This window comes from Eurytemora carolleeae, unplaced genomic scaffold (genome assembly GCF_000591075.1).
Source record: "Eurytemora carolleeae unplaced genomic scaffold, Eaff_2.0 scaffold1805, whole genome shotgun sequence".
NCBI lineage: Eukaryota > Metazoa > Arthropoda > Copepoda > Calanoida > Temoridae > Eurytemora > Eurytemora carolleeae.
In genome coordinates this window covers 1-11,446 of record NW_019397691.1, presented here as the reverse complement: position 1 = coordinate 11,446, position 11,446 = coordinate 1, and the positions used below count along the sequence as shown (strand labels likewise).

At 31.2% G+C, this 11,446-nt stretch overlaps 1 protein-coding gene across 2 annotated transcripts; it reads right to left on the bottom strand.

The window, feature by feature from the left end:
* Positions 1-4,410: 4,410 nt before the first annotated feature.
* On the bottom strand, positions 4,411-10,708 carry LOC111715516 (uncharacterized). Of its 2 annotated transcripts, none has more exons than XM_023490850.1 (5): positions 10,650-10,708; positions 9,019-9,077; positions 8,342-8,449; positions 6,903-6,998; positions 4,411-5,112 (listed from the first exon to the last, which is right to left on the bottom strand). In XM_023490850.1, exons 1-5 carry the CDS (start codon positions 10,705-10,707, stop codon positions 4,987-4,989), a joined length of 447 nt encoding a protein of 148 aa, XP_023346618.1. In that variant the 5' UTR covers position 10,708; the 3' UTR covers positions 4,411-4,986. The 2 variants fall into 2 exon arrangements, with proteins under 2 accessions (XP_023346618.1, XP_023346619.1); XM_023490851.1 differs by having other exon boundaries at positions 9,019-9,074.
* Between the last annotated feature and the right edge of the window lie 738 nt (positions 10,709-11,446).

The window sequence follows — 11,446 nt, the reverse complement described above, 5'->3', positions numbered from 1 at the left end:
ATAATTTGTTCATCTCCCCAAAAATCCAAGTTCAGAAAAAAAACGAACGATGGACGAACTACTAAGATTGTTCAGAGAAATAAATAACGAACGAAAGAAGCTTAAACGAACGCTTTAGAATCGTTCAACCAATCTTGATTGTTCATATATATATGAACGATTTAGAACAAATAAATATTCCGAAAGATTTTGAACGATCGGTTTTTTCGAACCATCTAAATAAAAACTATAGTTTGGTTAGAAATAGATGGAAAATAAACGATAGTTTTAAGAACGAACGAAATCCATTATTTTTAAAAGAAGTGAATATTTGCAAATTATCTTATTTCCATCTCATAATCTGAGTTCGTTTCCCTTATGTCCATTTGACAGCCCAAATTTTTGTTTGTTTATCTTCTTGTGATTTTTTACATTTTCAAAATTTTTTTTATCGATTTTGATGGTTATTTTATCGTTAGAACTGACGAGGGTCAACCCAGACCGAAATATATTTTCAATACATGTGGAACTAATATTTACTTTTTTACTCTACAGAGGTTTGGTCCATCACCATCACCGAATTTTAACTCTTTTCTTGGACTGGTTAAATTTCCTTTTATTTGACTATTGGCTTGATTTAATTTCTAAATCCAAAAATTAAAGTATTAAGATTTTTTATGAAGAGACAATTTTCTTATAGCTTAATTTGGTAAAACAAATTGTTTAGAAAAAAAATATTTGCATGTAATGGATTTACATACAATCTAGTTCATTGCGTCGGTAATTATCATTGCAATTTTTAACTTTATAAATTTTGAAATTCTCCCATTACAATTTTTCCCCAGATCTTGTGATGTACAACAAGTCTGATTATTGCTGTCAGTTTACATCGTTAAAATTGTTTATAATTGCATTGAAAGTGTTTCTAAAATTAACCTGTGATATTTGACAATATGAAATATATTTATTTGAACCCACGACTTTCTTTATAATATGAATTTACGATTTTTTAATGTAAAAAAGTATGTTTTAAACGAAATGATATAATTCAAACTTTGATAAAGTATGAATTAGATCTCAAATTATTTTTACAGAAAAAAATGTGTTACTGTTAAATATTGTTTCTCTAATAAGTGTTAAGCGGATTTATTCTCTATAGAAACACTAAAGGAATTGTCAGAATTCAACACTTTTAAAGTTTGCTCATGGTTACTCAGATTGGGGTACCGTTGTAAATCTTACATACTAGCTCTATAAATAGCAAAAATATTTTTTTTTCAAAAATATAATAACAATTATACAATAACGTTAATTTTAAAGTTTACGGTATTCTTAAACAATAAACATATGTATTTTTATGATAAAACGTCTGTAAAATGCAAGCTCTCTCTCTTTCACACAATCTATTTTCTTCTTCCTCTTCTTCTTTCTTCTCTTCTTTTTTCCACTCTTCTCTTTTCTTCTTTTTTTCATCTCTTTTTTCTTATTTTTTCTTCTCTTCTCTACTCTTCTCTTCTCTTATCTCTTTTTTTTTATCTCTTATCTTCTCCTCTTTGTTTTCTCTTCGTCGTTGACATTCAAACTGTTTTGAGATGAACGATCCGTTGTAATGATTTTTCTCTGATTTGTTTACATTTCTAGCTTGTAGACCTAATTGAAACGTACTGCGTTTGTACTCCATAATTTGGCATTTGATATTTTGATATTTTTGCACCTATAAATAGATGGTCACTAGAAATGATGTCGATTGTTCAAAAAAGAATGTTGTATATTTATCAACTTGAAACTTCATTAAAAAAAACTTTTTTATTAGAATAAACATTGTGTGATCCGTCAGAACATTTCATAGTTTCATCGATTCATTATAAAGTTTTGAGTTCAACTTGGAAGAAAATTAGCTCCTAGAAATTCCACAGCTTAGCCAACTATTTCATAGAAAACATAGTTTAAACCTTTCATGAAAAAAAATATGCTTTTCAAAGAAAATAAAACGAAAGGAATTCAATCTTTACCACAAACGTTGACGCTATATCGGTATAGGACTGAAGGTGAATTGGACTAGTGTTCAATTTGAGTAAAGGCAGCTGATAACAAACCGTTAAACGTGTAGTCCGTTTGATTGAACATTATTCCATAGGAAAGAAATTTTTGTATCATTGAATTTCAGTTAAAATGAACTTTTCCACACAAAAATTGTTCAAATGGACTAGATTTTTCTTGGAAATTTTAGTTCCATTTGAAAAAAAACTTTAATGAACTTAGAAAATGTGGAAAAATTTAATTCAAGCATAAGTTCAATTGAACATTATTCTGTTCATTTGTTCTAAAATGTGTTCGTTTGGACAAATTTGGAACATGTCCAGGCTAAGCCTTTGTTTAAATGAAAAATTTTTTGTTCCTTTGTTTTAAAATGTGTTCATTTGGACAATTTGTAACATGAAGAAAACTGATCAAAAATTTAGATGTAGAAGGAACATTTTTGTTCATTTGTTCTAAAATGTGTTCATTTGAACTAATGTTGAACAAAATGATCAAAATTTAAGCTTTATGTTTAAATGAACATTTGTGGTTCATTTGTTTTTAAATGTGTTAGTTTGTATACAATATAAAATTTCCCCACTTAATATGAGTTGAGTCTAAATAATCCTTTTTTTGTTCATGAATTGAGTCAATACTTGAGACGGGAACAAAAAACTTCTCAACGTGGTTGGATTTTTCCCTCAGAAGTTTTAGTCGATCTGAAAAAAATCCCTTTCAGAATGTCTGTAGCCCATTTAAATTCCCTTTCAGAATGTCTGTAGCCCATTTAAATTCCCTTTCAGAATGTCTGTAGCCCATTTAAACGTTTTCGCCCAAACTTTATAATTATAATCTCTGTATCTTTGCAACCAAATGTCGTAGACCTTTGATATTTGACACTATGCATTCTGTTGGATCATATAGCCAAATGTTTACTCCATCAGGTTGCAAAGATATAGGGATTATTCATTTCATTTCTTTATAATTTCCGCCAATTATATTCTAACTTTGTATATATTTTTTTAATATTTTCATTTTCTTGAGTTCTTTTAAATGCCTAATTCTGAATTAATTGTTGAAGTGAATGTAATGCATGACATGTTTTTCAAATAGATGATTCACAGCTTGATTGATTATACGTCAAACAACTATTTGACCAACTATGAGGAAGATATCGTCGTTTTTCCATCTAGAAATATGGTAAATTTTTACTCTTAACTTCATTTTATCTCTAGCACCATTCCGCAAGTCATATTTTTCAGAGACAATACTATTTAATATATTCAATTTTCAGAGAAAATACTACTTAACATATTCAGTTTTCAGAGAAAATACTACTTAAAATATTCAGTTTTCAGAGAAAATATTATTTAATATATTCAGTTTTCAGAGAAAACAATATTTAACATATTCAATTTTCAGAGAAAATACTATTTAACATATTCAGTTTTCAGAGAAAATTAGCGATCAAAAGCGCTTTTTTATCGCATTAAGCCTATACCCCCTTTCATTTTTCGCGAACACTCCCTTTAAGTTGACCAAAATTCAACTGATTTATATTAACAACTATAGTATTTAGCTTGTAGATGAATACACTCACAGATTTATTGTATATATATTTCATGCTATAATACAGTATATATTAAAAGATCTAAATGAATATGAATAAGATCTTTAGATTAAGTTTAAGCATGACACATTGTACTCATTGTACAGTAGTCCTGAAATCATGGTTACCATTTGGTACAACTAGTTTTTGTACTTGTTTTCGTATGGCACAACTAGTTCTTGAACAGGTTCCATACGATACAACTAGTTCTTGAACAGGTTCTATATGGTACAAATAGTTCTTGAACAGGTTCCATGCAATACAACTAGTTCTTGAACAGGTTCCATATGGGACAACTAGTTCTTAGACATGGTTCTATATGGTACAAATAGTTCTTGAACAGGTTCCATGCAATACAACTAGTTCTTGAACAGGTTCCATATGGGACAACTAGTTCTTAGACATGGTCCATGCAGTACAACTAGTTCTTGAACAGGTTCCATACGATACAACTAGTTCTTGAACAGGTTCTATATGGTACAAATAGTTCTTGAACAGGTTACATATGTTACAACTAGTTCTTGAACAGGTTCTTTATGGTACAAATAGTTCTTAAACAGGTTACATATTTTACAACTAGTTCTTGAACAGGTTCTTTATGGTACAAATAGTTCTTAAACAGGTTACATATGGTACAACTAGTATTTAAACAGGTTCCATGCAATACAACTAGTTCTTGAACAGGTTCCATATGGGACAACTAGTTCTTAGACATGTTCCATGCAGTACAACTAGTTCTTGAACAGGTTCCATACGATACAACTATTTCTTGAACAGGTTCTATATGGTACAAATAGTTCTTGAACAGGTTACATATGTTACAACTAGTTCTTGAACAGGTTCTTTATGGTACAAATAGTTCTTAAACAGGTTACATATGTTACAACTAGTTCTTGAACAGGTTCTTTATGGTACAAATAGTTCTTAAACAGGTTACATATGGTACAACTAGTTCATAAACAGATTCCATGCAATACAATTCTAGGTCTTGAACAGATTCCATACCATACAACTACTTTTTGGAGTGGTTTTCGTATGGTACAACTAGTTCTTGAACAGGTTCTATATGGTACAACTAGTTCTCAAACAGATACCATGCAGTACAACTAGTTCTTAAATATGTTCCATACAGTACGCTTAGTTCTTGAACAGGTTCCATACGCGTGTAAAACTAGTTCTTAAATAGGTTCCATATGGCACAATTAGTTCTTGAAAAGGTTCTAATTGGTATTACTAGTTCTTGAACTGGTTGTTGTACGGTACAACCAGTCAAACTGATTTCCGGCCGTAAGGTACTTGAACTTTGGTTCACAACTAGTTCTGGAACTCATTTCTGTATGGTAAAACTAGAGTTCTCTAACTGGTTTTGTACAGTACAACTAGTCATCGAACTGGTTGAAATAAGCCCCTTCCCGCCAATACATCACGTTGCAACCACTTCCGCAGGACTCTATACTGTACACCCGGTCCATGCCGCGTATAGTACCGTACACACTCAACCCAGTCTGGAATAAGATTTAATTTGAATGGTGTTTCATATAGGAATACTGGCTGTAAACATTAAGCACTATACTGACTGCAGAACTTTCAAAAATGTGATTTAACTAATTTAAAAAATTTAGACAAGAATTGTTGATGTAATAGATTGAACTAAGGAAACAGTCCCATACTGATTATACCAAACACAGTGAATTCAACCCTTTACTCCATTATTTATCACAGCACCCAGGAAACATTTTTACAAACTTTATGTGCTGATGGCTAAGTTGTCGGGTAAATAATTCTGGACTTTATATGTTCGCCATCGGTTTGTCCGATACTAATGTAACATTGTTTATTATTACATATTTTTTCTCATAAATATAATCTAATTACAGCTGTTATGACGTTTATATGTATGAAAATGTTCAGGTCAATTAACTAACACTACCACCGCCGGGGTAGGCTCTCCATAGGTGTCTAGTGCATGGGCCCTATAGTGTTCATTTCAACACAAAGGAATTGAGTTTTTGCCACAAACTCTGATTTTATAATTTCATTATCGTTTCAACCCCATGTCGCAGATCTTTAAAATTTCAAACTATGAATGCTATTAGGTCAAATAATGTAAGTTTGAAATATCAAAGGCTTACACCATAAGGTTGCAAAGATATAGGTTTTACAAAAACTGAATTTGTGGGAAAGACTCAATTCCTTTAGACATAAACCAAGTTTAAAACATTATTCTACATAAATAATAGCTCCTTTAGTTCTAAAATGTATTATGGATCAGGGGGAAAACGCAAAAAGATTTTTTTCTTGCAAATGTTGTCTTTCTTTCAATTTATCAACAATCATAATTTCATCGCGACATACTGCAGGGTGTTTCTCTACAACTGATATTTTTGATTTGCTGATATTTCAATTAAAACGATAATCTTGCAATAAATATATTATTAGTTAAACTAGATTGGGACATTTACGTTTTAAGAAATATTGCCATTCATATGAACTTTTCAGAGTTGGTTTAGCTGTGACTCGAAGTCGAAACAGGCTCCATTTAGAGATATACAGTCTCTGGCGCGATCTCTTCGACATGAGGCTGACACACTTTCTGATTTTTGCAGGCTGCAGGGAAACAGAAAACTCTTCCAAAATCATTTTAAGCATTTCATCAATAGCAGGTTGAGCAATAACTGTAACCTGAAGGCTTGGCGAACCTGAAGCTCAATTCAAAGTTTTCCATATCCCAGGATAATCCAGATTTTCTACTCTTCAGTAAAAGGGCTATTTGACCTATGAATTCTGACTGGAGCGATTTTTTTCGACCAGAAGTGTCCCTTCAAGCTAGTCAATTTCCCGGATTTTTTAACACAGTTTTGCGAATTTTTCAATAAAATTTTAGAAAATCAAAAATATCAGTTGTAGAGAAACACCCTGTAGATAATTTTTAAGTGTTTGCGAAATCCAAAATACTTTAATTTTCTTCAACTTGATTAGATATCGTCAAACATTGGTTTTGACACCTATCATATTGTGTAGAAAGGGTGTAAACACTAGGGATAGGCTATCCATGCAAGGTGGGCTCTCCACACACAACACCGGTTCAAACCGTGAATCACCAATTCAAATCCGCATGAATTTTTAATTCGTTGAATCGGTGATTCTAGATTTGAGCCAGTTTTGGTAGCTTAGCGACTTCTCTCCAATTCATTAAATTTGGTCCCAAGTAACATTTACAGAGTTACAATTCAGTTACAATATTTAAAAGAAATTAAAGACGACTGTTAATCCGATTTTACAGGTTATCCTGTACCTGTCTTTTCCCAATTGTTATAGACGAGTCCTGTCCATCCTGCCCTATAAACTGGTAGGTCGTGGTGGAAAAACCTACAAACGGCTTCTCTCTTAACTGAAATAAAGGACCATAGTTACGAATTTTAAAGAGAGTATAACGTGAACATTCAAAATGAGCAGTTTTAAATATTGGCTACAAAACAATAATACAACTAATGGCTTTATTGACAAGCAAGAAAATTGATAAAAGGAATTGATTCTTTGCCACAAACTATGATTTTCTAATTCCTATATCTTTTCAACCCAATGTCGTAGACCTTAGATATTTCAAACTATGACTTATGTTATATCAAATAATCTAAATTTGAAATATCAACGGTTTGCATCATCTGGTTGTACAGATATAGGTATTAGAAAATTAGGATTTGCTGCAAAGACTCAATTCCTTTGCCCGTTCTATTATTAAAAAATTCCCGGGAAAGGTCTTTAAGGGCACTTCATTTGAGATTGAGAATACATGTGTACCTGTTAATTGAACGGCCGGCTGCCTATAATCAGTTTTAATTCCTTTACAAAATATTCTGCTTTATAAATAGTATTACCTCTGGTAAAATAGTAGAATTATAGGTTCTGAATAAGATATTTGAACGATATCACCTACCTTTGGTAAAATAGGTTCTGTAGAAGATAATTGAACGATATCATCTACCTTTAGTAGAATAGGTCCTCTAGAAGATAATTGAACAATATCATCTAACAATAATAGAATCTGGTCCCGTATAAGATAATATAACGATATTGTCTATTTTACCTTTCGTAGAATTGGTCCTGTAGAAGGTTATTGAATGATATTGTCTATTGTAACTTTAATAGAACATGGTCCTGTAGAAGACAACCGAATGATATTATGACATTGTCTATTGAACCTTTAGTGGAATAGGTCTTCTAGAAGCCAATTGAACGATATTGTCTAATGTACCTTTTGTAGAATAGGTCCTGTAGAAGGTAATTGAACGATATTGTCTGCTAAACCTTCAGTAGAATAGGTCCTCTAGAAGACAATTGAACGATATTGCCTACTGTACCTTTAGTAGAATAGGTCCTTGACAGAAGATAATTAAACGATATTGTCTATTGTACTTTTAGTAGAATAGGTTCTGTAGAAGATAATTGAACGATATTGTCTATTGTAACTTTAGTAGAATAGGTCCTGTAGACGACAATTGAATGATATTGTCTATTGTACCTTTAGTAGACTAGGTTCTGTAGAAGACAATTGAACGATATTTTCTATTGTACCTTTAGTAGAATAAGTGCTGTAAAAGATTATTGAACAATATCATTTACTGTACCTTTTTTAGAATAGCTCCTGTAGAAGATAATTAAACGATAATATCTACCGTACCTAAAGTAGAATAGGTCCTGTAGAAGATAATTGAACGATAATATCTACTGTACCTTAAGTAAAATAGGTCCTGTAGAAGATAATTGAACGATATCATCTACTTGTAGCCCTTCAAGGAGTTCCAGATCCAACTGTACTTTCCAGCATTCCTTTAATCCTTCCTAGAAACAATAATTTACTATTGATTTTTTCCGCTCAAAATCCTACATTTTTTAATGTAAGTACGTGTACATAAAAATATTTGTACATGACTGTACCTGTACATGATTTTATCTTTAAATGGAAGTACTTGTACATAAAAACACTTGTACATGACTGTACCTGTTCATGATTTTACCTGTAAATGAAAGTACCTGTAATAAAAATACTTGTGCATGACTGTACCTGTTCATGATTTTACCTGTAAATGAAAGTACCTGTAATAAAAATACTTGTACATGACTGTACCTGTTCATGATTTTACCTGTAAATGAAAGTACCTGTACATAAAAATATTTCTACTTGACTGTACCTGTTTATGATTTTATCTGTAAATGTAAGTACTTGTACAGTGTACCTGTTTATAACTTTACCTGTACAGTGTACATGACTGTACGTGTACATGAATTTCCTTCTAAATGACTAAACCAATGTACATGACAATACCCTTCACCCGACGCTATATATACATGACTGTACATGTACATGTACAACCTGCACGTGATTGTACTCTATGTGTACACTACCGTACCTGGTGGCACTGTGATATATCATTAATATCTCCATCAATAATCTTCACCAGAATTCCTGCTGAATAAATTATAAAGTCAGATAAAGTGACATGTTCGATTCATTACGGTGCCCTTTAAAGTTTGCTGATTCAAGAACAAATGAAAATTGATTATTTTAAGTTGTTTTTCTCTGTAATTGTGACTTGCGCACTTTTGCTACAGATAAAATGGAAGAAATTGTCAAAATTCAACACTGTTTTGAAGAACGAAAGAATACGGTTTAGATCGAAAGTGCCGTGTACATTGGAGTTTATATTTTTTTCTGAGAGAGCAATAGAATCTGGGCAACTATTTATTAAGAATTTTAAAGCTGTTTCAACAAAAATGTTATTTTCAAAATTTTGCATAATCGTTAATAAGATTTGAAGCGATGAATTGGTACATCAGTATTAATCTGGCGTGTCATTTCCGCTATCTTACTCTGACCGGGAGGTTTAGCGGATATACAGATTAGTGTTTTCGGAAAGGCTTCCGCTTAAAAATTCCGAACTCAACTTTTATCATTTAGTCTGTGAATTCTTGGGAAGTAATGACTTGACAAAAAAGTTGTTTTTATTTAGCTTGTAAAAATTGTAAAGAAATTTTAACTGGATTTTTATTCCTTAAAATCAAATAAAACTGTTTTTACAGGAAGAATAACACAATGTTAACAGGAGTTTGTTTTGCATGGGAATAAATTTGGCGAGTCAAGAATTTTCATAAGTCAAACTATGATGTAAGAATTAGAGTCATTTAAAGACAGTTTAAATAAAATTATTTTCACCAAAATATTATAACTATTTATAACCCTACTGGTTGATAGGAGGCGAGGTATAAAGTATTTGAGCCAAAAACTTTTCTTTTTCGAGAGGGTTCGAGTAGTAGAGAACCCTCGAGAAAAAGAAATGTTTTTGGCGAAAATACTTTACGACCCCATTCCACCAGTAGGGTTTTAGATAATTTCAGGCCCTAGAAAATATTAAGAAATATAAAGAAATATGAATTCAAATGTTAACACTATCAAAATAAATAAATACACAAAAATGGCACGTCAATTGTATAAGATGAAATATAAAGTTTAAACTTTTAAAAAGTACATATTAAAGAAAATCCCAAATATTGTTGCTTGAAGATGATCATTCAAAAGAATGCGGGAACTTCATAGCAATAAAATTTCAAATTTTGAAACGTGCACTCAGCTGGGATGATATTTTACTTTTAAACCCATAAGAAAATAGTGAAAATTTTACCCCAGGTCAGCTGGGATCGAATATATGGGTCTCAGGATATGTTCACAATAGATTAAAAAGAGGCCACCCAGGGCATAAATAATTATTAAATTTTTTATAAAAAGCATTATGGACCCTGAAAATTAATCAATACCCAACCAACCCGCATTTTTGGATCCATAAAGAAAGGTTAACATTCTGTTTTAAACAAGTTTAATCAAATTAATATAATTTTTTAATCATCATCTTTCTTTTTCAAAATCACTCCATTTAATAATATAACCCAAGTAAAGAACACGAAAATAAAATAATATTATAAAGCATGCAGTGCATCCCAAAAACAGAATAAATTAATAAGTGAAGAAAATAAAGAAAAGGTGCACCCGAGATCTGATGAACCCAAATACACAAGACAAGAACTACTGTCTTGCCTTTCAACATTTTTTCTGAAAATTTATTTTATCAAACTAATTTAATAGTTAAACATCAATAGACAGATTCTTCCACTACAAAGAGATCAACAGATCCAGAGATACAGAGAGCTATGCATCAATTCTCTAGACCAGTTCGACTTTGAAGTGTCGCAACCCCTTGACTTTTTACATTACTAACTCAATTCTACTTTCTTGTACACATTTGAACAACAACGGGCTTGTTTCTAGCTTCAGCTTAAAATGAGTAATTGGGAAAATGCTGATATATTTTTATGTATAGAAGCTTTTACACTTTGGAGTGTTGTAAATAAATATTGGAATTAAAGGACGACCTTTGAATTGAGTTTATTCTATGGAACTTATTTTCGTGGGTCCAATTTTAGTAATGTCTTTTTCACATTCAAAATTTACAGAGATTTCATGATTTTTAAAAAAGATTTCTATCATAGTAGACAATACACATTTTGCAAAGTTTAAAAGAATTCACACATTAATTTTACACAAGATTGTTTAAAGAAAAATAGGTTACTTTTTGTAGTTCAAATTTTTTTGTTGTTAAGAAAGGGACAACAATTATCCATAAATTATTATTATTGTATATGAATAAAAATCAATAAAGCAATGCACTGAGTTTCTTAAATGTTCAACGAGTCGGTTTTTCTTACAATATATTTATATACAAAAGATACAAACTTTAAATCGAACGATACTTATACAAACTAAATATTATGAATCTAATCAGTTCC